At 42.2% G+C, this 12,592-nt stretch overlaps 1 protein-coding gene across 1 annotated transcript in view; it reads right to left on the bottom strand.

Moving 5' to 3' along the window:
* Window positions 1-1,066: 1,066 nt before the first annotated feature.
* The window catches only part of LOC143293613 (carbonic anhydrase 14-like), a 47,433-nt gene continuing 35,907 nt past the window's right edge, over window positions 1,067-12,592 (bottom strand). Inside the window, exons 6-9 of the mRNA XM_076604695.1 lie at window positions 7,473-7,539; window positions 6,661-6,824; window positions 4,551-4,757; window positions 1,067-3,922 (exon numbers count right to left, since the gene is read on the bottom strand). Coding sequence (XP_076460810.1) covers window positions 3,494-3,922; window positions 4,551-4,757; window positions 6,661-6,824; window positions 7,473-7,539 — 867 coding nt within the window. The 3' untranslated portion in view covers window positions 1,067-3,493. The remainder of the gene's footprint in view (window positions 3,923-4,550; window positions 4,758-6,660; window positions 6,825-7,472; window positions 7,540-12,592) is intronic.

Here is a 12,592-nt window from a genome sequence, read left to right as displayed (position 1 = left end):
CCCAAAACAAACAGAGATGACATAAAATAAACGACAAAAGAAAATCAACACATGTATAAATCGAATGTAACTTCCCAGCATACAGACAATACGCTGGCAAGTGGCAAAATTCTGTATAAGAAACCACTTTGATAACACACACACACACACACACACACACACATATATATATATATATATATATATATATATATATATATATATATATATAAAATTTATTATATATATATATATATATATATATTGTATTTTAAAAAAGACACTTGCAGACACAAAACAAAATAAAAGAAAAGAAAAAAACAAAACTCAAGGATGAGTCTGCACTGTGGCGACGTTCTCACCCCGAAAAAGTTCAACCCGAATTCCATACAGCAAAAAATCCGTTGTAACAGAAAGCAACACAACACGACACGACACGACACAGCAAATCACAGCACAACACAACAGAGCACAGCACAACACAACACAGCACAACACAACACAACACAGCACAACACAACAGAACACAATGCAGCACAGCACAGCACAGCACAGCACAGCACAGCACAGCACAACACAACACAGCACAGCACAACACAACGTTTCTTTTGTGTTGGCACTGTACCATGAGATAATAATAATCCACAGTACCTTCACACCTTACTTGCAAGATGGACGGTCACTTTTGCTTTTGATTCAGTGATCATTGCGTTTCAGTCTCAGGTTTAATGAAACTTCAAAGCGTGCAAAATTTGTTTGTCCATATACGCTACACAGCATCTGCTTTGATAAGACAATGAAATAGAAATGAATCTGAGTTATATAAAATAAAATTTAAAAAAATAGAGATCCCTGACTTACGCAGAGACCCAACGCCCTGATCAGTGCTTTGATTCAAACTCGTTCAACAAGTTCGTAAGGAACGAATCCTCCTCACAGTTTGTGTGAGTGTGTGAGTCTTTGTATGTTTGATCTGTGTGTGTGTGTGTGTGTGTGTGTGTGTGTGTGTGTGTGTGTGTGTGTGTGTGTGTGTGTGTGTGTGAATATCTGGATCACCTGTTGACAAACTGTCGGTATAGATGTTTCCTTTTTTTCTTTTTCTTTTTTTTAATTTGTTTCTTGTCGTTTTCTTCACAGAGCAATCACAAATAAATGACATATATAAATGTGGTGTTTGTTTGTTTTTTTCATTTCATTGAGGCCATCAAAGTTACATTAAAGTTATGACCCTATATTTGCATACGTCCCCAGAAAGTTCCATAACAATCAGCAGAATCTCACAGCATTTTTAAAAAATCATAATCATAATCATACTCATAATTGTAATAAGAAGGCACTACCAAACTAAAGCGACAGGATAGTCGCCACAGGCCACGAGTCACATGACCGCACTGTCAACACCCTATCATATTTGCAACAATAGTTTCAATTATTTATGTTCATAGAAATTTCGTTCTGAGCTCCAATGACCCCCACATGCAGGGTCATTCCAGGACTGCAAGAGATTCAATGCTTGTTTGAGAGACTTTCAGAAGAACACCAAGATTGAGGAATGCCACTTCTGACCAGCTTCTGTAAACAATGCTTTTAAAAATAAATTAGAACAGATAAATTAACAAACAGTATAGAAAACTGAAAAATAAAAATAAATCTTCTCCTTTTTTTTTTTTTTTTTTTTTTTTTTGGCTACAGGTGTCTTGACTTTCTAAACTGTATATGATTAGGAACTTCAAACTTTTTATACATATTTCGTGTCATCCACAGGTTATCTTTACAAGAATGACAACAAAGATGCGAGTACCCCATCATAAAACACCCCGTTTGTAGCGTGATCATCACATACATTGATCTTTTTTTCCCTAAAAATTCCACTTGAAAATGGACTGGTATTCTATCCATGAAAATGGATATGTACCATCTTCGAAAGCACTCTCGACTGTAATTTCTATGTGAACACATTATTTTTTTTATTGGGAAGTATTGATGAACTAGTAACTAATTAGGAATGAATAGCGCTGTGAAAGACCTATGCTGTAACGCGTCGAACTTGTTGAAAGCAATGACATATTCAGAATGACAGCCAACAGGATAATATCTGTACTGCATACCCTTGAAGTTGAACTCACGACTTTTGAATAATAATTTTTTTAAAAATGTTTGGAAAAACTGCTGACAGACAAATTTGGACTTTGTATCGTACTGTTGTGTGACTGAATTATTTATGAGATTTTACTGGTGTGTTAACACTGCGTGTCTGAGTGTAACTGAAACAAATATACCAATGTTTGTACCCGTCTAAACTGTCACATAATACGTCCCTAAACTGTACAGATGTGTTCTCAGTCAATTACGTCAATAATAAGGAAATTGAATAAATATTTGCCTTATATAGAAGTGCTTGAAAAAAAAAATCATCAAATCAGAAACGTGCATTCAGTCTATCATATGTTTGTTTGGGAATGGATTTAAATATGTCAAAAGTTTATCAAGAAGCTTTATTCTTTTTTTTCTGTCTTTCTTTCACTCTGCCATCTCGCTTGGTGTGCGTCTTTTCATTGTCCCCTTCTGCATCAAATGGCATAACTTTTTTGTTCTCTGTTGAAAGCGTGGGTGATAAGAAACTCCAGGGACAGCTGGACAATACAAGGTCTTCAGAGAAGAAGTCCCCTTCTGTCAAGGGTTTCTGCCCTTAACTCCTAACACTCTAAGGGGGCCGGGCCGCACCCAGGTCACGACTCCTGAATACTCTTGTATTGCCGCCTTTTTTCCAACCTGTTTTTCTTTTGTTTTTTGTTGCTGTTGTTTGTTTTTTTTTCTTCTTTTTTTTCAACATGGTCCTCAACAGGCTCGAACCCGCGCCTCCAGGGTGGTCACCACTTCAGGTCTTTCTGGCAGACGTTTTCACCACTGAACCATCGTACCCCTAGTTTGGTGTGCGTCTTTTCGTTTTTCCCTTCCGCAATAAATAGTATCATATTTTTTGTTATATGTTGATAGCGTTGATATTATCATACAGTATTCACAAAAATAAGGACCACTAGGGAACTGGCACAGTTTTCTTCTGGAGGACTTGGTGAAACGCCGCTGAATTTCCCGGAAACAGCGGTGTATGCAGCCAGTGTAATGAACACAACTCTTCACCATAGGTGCTTTCTTGCGCATGCACTTCCATTTTTCATGCCACGAAAAAACACAACTATCGTTTATAAACCCTGAAAAAAACTGAATTTGTGGTCGAAACATCGATTTTACTAGGGGCTCAGTTTTCGACCTGTTTATTGTGCATGTGTGCCGTTGAAAATCCAGTGGTTGACCATATGCAGCATCCATAATTCAAATCATCTCTCGATATCGTTTAACATTTTATGAAAAGATACCTACCTTTATAAAGTGGTCCTTCATTTTTGTGTGTGTGTGAAACCTGAATAACATTTTTTGATTGAATGCATACATGTTTGATTCTATCTTCTTCCTTTTCTTTCTTTCTTTTTAACTTCATTTCTTTCTCTTTTCTTTATAAAAGAAAAGCCACTAGATAGCTGAAAACCAACAACGCCCCAGACGCCACGCAAGCAATGTCCCCAGCAGAGGTGCCATGTTTGGAATGGCTCTGCAGGTTCTGATTGGCTGCCTGGTTTCGGTGCGCGGCGCTGTGCGAATGCCCACCACCCGCACGCGTCTTGGGCACTTCCGGGAAGCTCCGGAGAACGACACGGCTGTTGATGGGCTGGACCGGTCTGAAGTTGTTGACGAGTTTATTCTGGATGTACTCGACCTTGGCTTGCAGGTCTTTTTCACCTTCCTTCGTCTTCTTCTTCTTCCCCTCCTCCTCCTCCTCCTTCTTCTTCTCCTGGGGTGTTGGCGTTCTGTGAACAGCCTCCAGCATTCGGCGGTGCGTCTCGCCCGCGTTGTGCTCGTCTATCCTGGCAGTCAGCGTGTCACCCTGTGAAATGGAAGGATTGGTTGTTGTTTTTTTGTTGTTGTTGTTGTTGTTTGTATAGTTTTGTTGTTGTTGTTGTTGTTTGTAAGAGTCTTATTTTCACTGGAAGACGCAAAACAAAACAAAAATTGAATTAAATTAAAAAGTCGGGGGGGGGGAGAGACAGAAGGGTGAAGGACAAGGTTGTGGACATGTGCAAGTCGAAAAGAAGCAATTTAAAGGAAACAAGGGAGTTATACGTATGTAGGTAGAAATGCAGTAGTGGAAGCAAGGAAGAGGTTACAGACATACAGACAGAAAGGAAACGATAGAACAAAGAAAAGAAAGAGGTATATGCATGTAGGTAGAAATGAAGCAATGGAAGGAAGGAAGGAAGGAAGGAAGGGGGTATAAACTTGTGGGTAGAAATGAAGCAGTAGAAGAAAGAAAAAGAAAAGAGGCACAAACCGAAGAAAACAACACACATAAACGCACAAATAATTACACACACACACACACACACACACACACACACACACACACACACACACACACACACACACGCAATAAAATAGAACAATACAACAGCAACTAACAATTCCCAATCTTTTTGTTGTTGTTGTTGTTGTTGTTGACATCCAAAACACTTTACCTCTTCCTTATCTTGGACCAGCTCGCGGCGGAAGCGGTCCTTTTGCACCGCTGACAGACCCAGCTCATCCAGAACTTCGTGCGCGCGACGCTCGCGTCGCTTCTGGCGCCGCGTGGCGGCGGGCATGATGACGTCATGCGCCGACCTTCTGGTCCGGTGCTCGCCCTTGCGGTGACGTGGCTGAAGTAATTGTCTGAACTTGTGCAGCTGGAGGCGAAAATGAGACAAGACAAGACAAGACAAGACAAATTATTTATTTCGAGGATAATAGATAAGCACTAGTGTTGCTTTTTTACATCCAGTCCCCGCCCTGAAAAGGGTCTACACTACACAATATTTAATAAAATGAAAGCATGGTGTTAGTAGAGATACATAATAGAGGAAGAAAAAAAAGAATAAATCAAAACAAAACAACAAACACACACACACACACACACACATGGCATACAGGCACTAGCATGGTGTTAGTAAAATGCATAGGGAAAAAAAAAAGAACAAAATCAAAGAAACAAACACACACAACACACACCGCGTTAGACATCAGGATGGGGGATAGAGGGTGAGGAAGGTTCTCAGTCAACCATACACATTTGACAAACAGTATCGATAAAATGAACGATTTACATTACACATTATGGCATAAGGTGGGAAAGGCAATGTGGTTGGGCAATGGTGTTGTTTAATTGTTTCTGGGAGTGAGTTCCATAGGGTGCCGCCTGAGTAAACCAGACTGGATTTGAACAAGTCAATTCTTGGAATTGGGATATGGACTTTGGGGGGGGGGGGGATTCCTTGATGAATTTACAGAAAATTTGTCTATTAATGTTGGTGGTGCATTACCTGTCATAATCTTTTGCATCATGATTCCTTTATTGCACTTTAATCTACGGATTAGTGGGAGAATATTTCGCTTGTTTATAGTCTGAATTCTAAAAGGGTAGTCTTTTTAAGGAGTACCAGCTTTGAGCCCCCATTTATGAAGTTTCTGTAAAAAGAAGAGAGAGAGAGAGGCGGGGTGAATACGCGTTAGGGGTGTGAGGTTCGTATGTGGCGTTGTCGTAGTAGTAGTAGTAGTAGTAGTAGTTTTCAGTTCAGAGTTCAGCACGCGTGTGATTGACTGACTGGTGTGAAAGCGCTTTGATTTATCTCTGCACAAGATTTAGCGCTGTATAGATACTAATTATCAGTAGTAGTAGTAGTAGTAACAGTAGCAGCAGCAGAAGTAGTAGTAGCTGTAATCAATACCACGTTTTTTTTCCACTTTAAAGTGATATGAAACGAATAAATCATAATAATAATAATCATTATCATCATCATAATCACGTGATAATCATAATGATGATTACCTTTTAAAAATTTTTTAAAAAGCTACAGAGAGGGGAAGGAAGAAAAACGGAGGAAGAAAGGAGTGACTATGACGTGTGTGTGTGTGTTTGTGTGTGTGTGTGCGTGTGTGTGTGCGTGTGTGTGTGCGTGTGTGCGTGTGCGTGTGTGCGTGTGCGTGTGTGTGTGCGTGTGCGTGTGCGTGTGTGCGTGTGTGTGTGTGCGTGTGCGTGTGCGTGTGTGTGTGTGTGTGTGCGTGTGTGTGAGCGTGTGTGTGTGTGTGTGTGTGTGTGTGTGTGCGAGCGAACGTGCCTGCCTGCCTGCTTGCGTGAATGTGTGTCTGTTTTGCCCCGGTGATGGAGTGGCTGTAGTAACTGGACTTGTGCAGCTAGCTGGGATAATTAATGAGGAGGAAATGAATATAATGCGAACTGGTTAAGGTGTAGATGTAAGATGTCTGTCTGTGTGTCTGTCTGTCTGTGTGTCTGTGTGTCCGTGACTGCGTGCGCAAATAAATATGTGTGTGTGTGTGGGGGGGGGTGTCTACATGCCTGAGTCTGTGTCTGTGTATTTTGTTGTGTCATTTTAGAGGGGGGGGTGTATGTGTGCGTGAGCGTGAGCGCGCGCCCATGTGTGTGAATGTGAGCATCGTGTGTGTGCGCGCAAGCGCGCAGGCGCGCGTGTGTGTTTGAGTGTGTCTCCAGTCTCTGTCTCTCTACATCATTCTCACAGTGTCTTCATTTAATTTTTTTTTTTTTCATGTGCAAAATATATCAAGATAAAATACCTGTCTGTGGGAGATTGGGCAAGGCTTTGCAAAGATGGTCCACACAACGCTCTCGAAGCAGCCAGGGGTGGTAAGCGAGCCGTTGTAGCGGTAGTACTGACTGCTCTCCCTTGGCAGCAACTTTCGCAGGGACATGGCCTCTATCTTCACTTGTTTTCTGGCCTCTGAAATCGTACAGAAAACGAAAAAAAAACCAACTTTGCGCAGTTTCAGGTGCATAATGTGAAAGGTAATGTGCATGTGTGTCGTGTGTGCCAAGCGTTGATTATTTCGATATGAGTATATACTAATAGATGATAAATATCCACCCTCATTTCACACACCACGTATTGCAGATAAGAAATTATTCATATGACAGGTGTAATCATATACACACGATGGACAACGTAAAGAAATTAAACACAGACACAGGCACACAAACGCGCGCGCAAACACGCACGCAATCACACACACACACACACACACACACATACTTACACATACACATACACACACATTGACACTGTTTCTACGTCGTTATCCATCGTTTAAACGTGGATATATATAAAATTAAGAGAAAAAAAAAACTCATGGCGCCAGATCTAGAACGAAGCGTTTTGTCCATTCAGCAACTCTTTTTTTTTATGCAAAGCATATAAATATAAACGTACTATCTTGCTGATGGGCACATATGGTTGAACGCAACACGAAAACATCTCCCTCTGGGAGCGCGTGCACTTGCTGAGTGTGTGTGTGTCTGTATCTGTGTGTGTGTGCGCGCGCGCGCGTATGTGTGTGTGTGTGTGTGTAACTCTGTGTGTGTGATGACTGACCTGGGTCTCTGATCTGCCCCAAAGCCTTGATGATCGGATCCAGGTCCTTGTTATCCTTGTCTGACATCTGCCATTATCGTCACCACCATCATCAACAGCATCATCATCACCGTCATTCATCATCATTATCATCACTGTCATCATCACTGTCATTCATAATCATCATCACCGTCGTCGTCGTCGTCGTCATCATCATCATGGTCGTTGTAACTTATTCCGTCATCAACATCACTGTCGTTGCAGTCCAACGTACCCTTTGGGTGGTCACATTATTCGTCGTCGCTGTTATCTACCCAGTCATCTTCATCGTTGTCCTCACATGACTGTCGTCATTGCTGTCCTCGACAAAATCATCGTCGAGATCGTTATCTTCACCTCGCATTGTGGTGGTCAGATTTGTATTTCTCTGCTGAATTAAATCGTCGTGATTAGTGTTAATTACCATCTTCAAAACTATACAATGATTAGTGGTATTTACCATCTTCAAAATAATAACAAAAACATATCATCATCATCTTTATCGTCGTCGTCGTCGTCATCATCATCACCACCACCACCTCCATCATCGTGATCATCATCGTTTTTGGTGTTTTCTGCTTCTTCTTGTTTATTCAGCCATGAAGCTGTTGCAGGTGAGTGGTGGTTTGTTTGCTACTCTTTCGGACAAGACGAGAAACCGAGGACCCGTGTGCAATATGCGTTTAACGCGCGTAAAAAAACCCCAATCTATTTCGATAGCAAAGCACATACACTTTCAAACGTAAAAAAAGGGGATGGAAATGCACTGTGGCATGTGATTTCCACCACCTGTCTGAAAAACCCTAACTCTGCAGCTTTAAAGGGTTTTGGAAAAGGTGTGAAATCAAGCAGCGACAACACACACACACACACACACACACACACACACACACACACACACACACACACACCTTTCTTCCCCCCCCCCCTCCCCCCACACACACACACCCGCCCATGAGATTTTTTTAAAATCCTTATCAACATCATCTGTTGCACACACACACAAAAAAAAAATCTTCAGGAAATCATGATCGTTCATATCAGATTTCTCGAGATGAATGGGTAGAAGGGATGGATGGGCAGGGGTGCTTTTTTATCTTTATTTTTATCTCTTTTTTTTTCCTTTTTTTCACGCTCCTTGTTCTTTTGAAGTCTCAACAACAACAAACAAAAAAAATAGCCAATTTTAGATTGTCGGTCACATCCAGGGAATAAGGTCAATTTCTCGAATGAGCGTTGGCAGGAAGGGGTGGTAATTACTTAAATATATGTTTACTTCACTATGCCCATGGGAGTGATGGTGAAGAGAAATGGGCGGAGATGGGGAAACATGAAGGGTAAGTCTCTTCAGGGACTGATCACAGTGAGTTAGAGACACACTTCCGCCACCAGCGTTTGCCGCGGAGAGATGGGAATGTTTTGAACACGCAAGGACAATTATCTCCTAAGAACAGGAACAACCAGAAAAGATGGATGAGAAGAGAGTGCTTTATAAAGCCCACAGGAAAAGAAAGACAGAAGTAAGGAAGGGAGAATTGGAAAGGAGAGATAGTAAGAAAGAAACAAAGAAAGAAGCAATCAACCTAAGAAAGAAAGAAAAAAACGAGACTGTGACGGGAGAGAGAGAGAGAGAGATTCAGTAACATTCAGACTGGCAGGTTTTGAATTTTCAGTAGCATTCAGACTGGCGGTGTTGTGAATTCCCGGCAACATTCAGACTGGCGGTGTTGTGAATTTTCAGTAATTCATTCAGACTGGCGGTGTTGTGAATTTTCAGTAATTCATTCAGACTGGCGGTGTTGTGAATTTTCAGTAATTCATTCAGACTGGCGGGCAATGAATTTCAAACAGTCAGGTGTAACGTCCCAGGTTTATGTGCATGCCCAATGACTGTACCGGCGTCAAATTTGCATCTTCTAGTATGTTGTCTTTCAGGTTCAACGTGATCGATATCAACGCTTGTTGTTGGTGTTGGTGGTAGTGTTGGTGTTGTTTTGTGGATTTTATTCTTTCATTACTTATTTATCTTTTTACTAGAATGTTTTCAGCTCTTGGTATGGCTTTATGTTGTTAGGAACTTGATCATAAATAACTGAATGAATGAACAATGAATGAATGAATGAACGAAGAGAGGGGTGGACAGGTTTGTGCAGAATGGCCTTTCAATGGGAGAGAAAAAAACAACAACAGATAACCCAGCTGCAGCTTTCTTGGACACTCGCAAGGAGGGGGACAGGGAGAGTGATGGGTTTTATGCACAGGGGATTTTACACTGATCCTGCCAAGTGGGGTGATGGGTGAGGGGGTGGGGGGGTATGGGAGAGAAGGTACGAGTGTTGGAAGAGGGGGGGGGGGATTTGGAGCTGGGGAGTGGCTGGGGTGGGGGTGGGGGGGGGGGGTTCCGGCGGAAGCGATTATCAGACCGACTCCCTTAAATCGCAGGCGCGTGACTTGCGTGCGGAGCCGGCCCATTGCGTCGGGAGCTTAGTTACTGGGGTGATACATATAACGAGCCCCTTGCCGGCTGACAAATATCTTGACGTGTTCGTCTTGTTTTGCATACTGGCCCTGGGGAGGGGGTGGACTCTACTGACAGGGGAAAAATGAAGCAAGGGTGTGTGTGTGGGGGGGGGGGGGGGTGACTGGGCAGAGAGGACGAGGGAGAGAGGTGGTGAGGGAGGGAAGGGGTGGCTGTTTTGTATACTGCCCGGGGAAAAGAAAGAAAGAACAGAACAGAGAGACGGGTGCATGGACAGGCTGAAGGGCAGACAGAGCCAGATAGCAAACAGACAAGACAGACAGTGACTGCCAAGAGAAGAGAGACAGACAGACAGACAGACACAGAGAGAGAAACAGGCAGACAGACAGACGGGCATAGAATAGACACAGAGAGAGAAGATGTGGGGGTGGACAAAGACGGGGAAATAGAGAAAGAAAGAGAGACAGACAGACAGAGGACAGACAGAGAGAGGATGGAGTGGGGGGGAGGGGGTGCGGAGAGATAGATTGACAACAGACACGATGACAGACTAGAACAGACAGACAGAGGACAGACAGAGAGAGGATGGAGTGGGGGGGGAGGGGGTGCGGAGAGATAGATTGACAACAGACACGATGACAGACCAGAACAGACAGACCGAAAACGACACAGACACAAAGAGCCAGAGCAAGCGAGCCAGCAAACGAACGAGAGGGAAAGAGAAAGAGAGAGACAGAGACACAGACAGACAGATGGAGAGACAGAAAACACCCCTGGCCCGATCGTTATCAGTGTCCGTGTTCTGAAAGGCAAATGCCTGACCGACAGAGCGTGCATATCATTAAGCCTTCTGGTGTCTACCATGTGCACAGCATATAGCTGTGGGGAAGCTTCGGTGTGCTGAGTGGTTTCACGCGCCTGTCATAAAAATGCAATGTCACAAGAACAAAAAGTGGAGTCAGTGACGGCCTTGTGGCAACGCGTCCTCTTTAGAAGCGAGAAAATCTGAGCACACAGGATCGAATTCCACACTTTTCAGTTGTTGTTGTTTTTTCTGCCTCTATCCCTCTCCATCCCCCCTTAACTAGATCTTAAGTTGTGGTCTGGACGCTAGCCATTCGGATGAGACGATAAACCGAAGTCCCGTGTGCAGCACTTAGCGCACGTAAAAGACCCCACAGCAACAAAATGAGGCGTTGTCCCTAGCAAAATTATGTAGAATAAACCCTCTTTGGAGGGAAAACAAAACACACTTGCAGGAAGATTTTTTTTTTTTAAAGAAAAGACAAGAAGAGAAGAAGAAGAGCGGTGCTGAATTGTAGTGACACGCTTTCCCTGGGGGAAGCAGCCTGAATCTAACACAGAGAAAATCTGTTGTGACATAAGGTAATACAATACAAAAACAAATCAACACAATACAAAAACAAATCTAACAATTACAATGCTACAATTTGCGACATATAAAACTGTAGGAAACTGACAATGTGCTCAATAATGAACCCGAATCGTGCCTTCATAAACATGTGATTTTTTTTGATTTTTTTTTTTCCAAAACAAAGCACAAACAATCAAAAAAGTACAATGCTTAAGATTGCAACATGGTCAATGTGTGTGTTGTACAAGACCGTAACCGCATCAGGAAAAATAAGAAGAGAAGATAATGAAAATATCCATCCACGATCCAATCGGACTGCAAAACATACAGAATGTGGTCAACGTTATGCAAAGTTATTAGACTACAAAACATCGCCAGCAACAAAAACATGCGTATTTAGGGCATCGTCTTTCTTTCTGTCTGTCTTTCAGTCAGTCTGTCTGTCTCTGTCTTTAGTTCGTTAGTTAGTTAGTTAGTTAGTTGGGTAGGTAGGTAGATACGTGGTTAGTTAATTTATGTAGATTATGGTCATGTTGAAAGTCTGAGGAGAATTGCGTGTGGTCTGACAGGGTTTCTGTTTGATTCAGAAAAAAGGGCGAAAGAAAAAACAACAGCATCGTTTTATGAGGCACCCAATTGCCTCTCAGCAAATAGGAAGTCGTGTCCATGACAGCGCGCTGATAAAAAAAAAAAAAAAAAAAAAAAAAAGCCTGGGGCCCCGTGTGCAGATTGGAAGTGCACGTGATGAAAGTGTGTGTGGGTGTGTGTGGGTGTGTGTGTGTGTGGCTGTCTGTCTGTCTGTCTGTGTCTGTGTGTGTGAATGTCTGTGTGAATGTCTGTGTAAATGTCTGTGCGGTGTGTGTGTGTGTGTGTGTCTGTCTGTCTGTGTGTGTCTGTCTGTCTGTCTGTCTGTGTTAATGTCTGTGCGGTGTGTGTGTGTGTGTGTTCGTTCTTTTGTTTAGCGTCTTTGCACTATCAGTGATATTAGACGTTAAAAAAAAAATTAAATTTTTTTTTTTAAAGGGGTGGGGTGGGGTGGGGGCATGGGGTATAACTAACAAGCTATTACATTCAACAGTAACAATTCAATAATAATAATTATAATAATCAGAAACCATTAACACAATTCTGAAGTGCATTAAAGGAATGTAGAAATAGGGCTATGAACTAATGCCTGTGAAAGTTCGACCATAAGAACCTCGTCAGAAATAACTTTACAAAAATCATCTGCAGAATTATTATTCTCTT

Source organism: Babylonia areolata, chromosome 19 (genome assembly GCF_041734735.1).
Source record: "Babylonia areolata isolate BAREFJ2019XMU chromosome 19, ASM4173473v1, whole genome shotgun sequence".
NCBI classification, from domain to species: Eukaryota; Metazoa; Mollusca; class Gastropoda; order Neogastropoda; family Buccinidae; genus Babylonia; species Babylonia areolata.
Note: the sequence above shows the minus strand (reverse complement) of the source record. Positions and strands in the feature narration are given on the sequence as shown.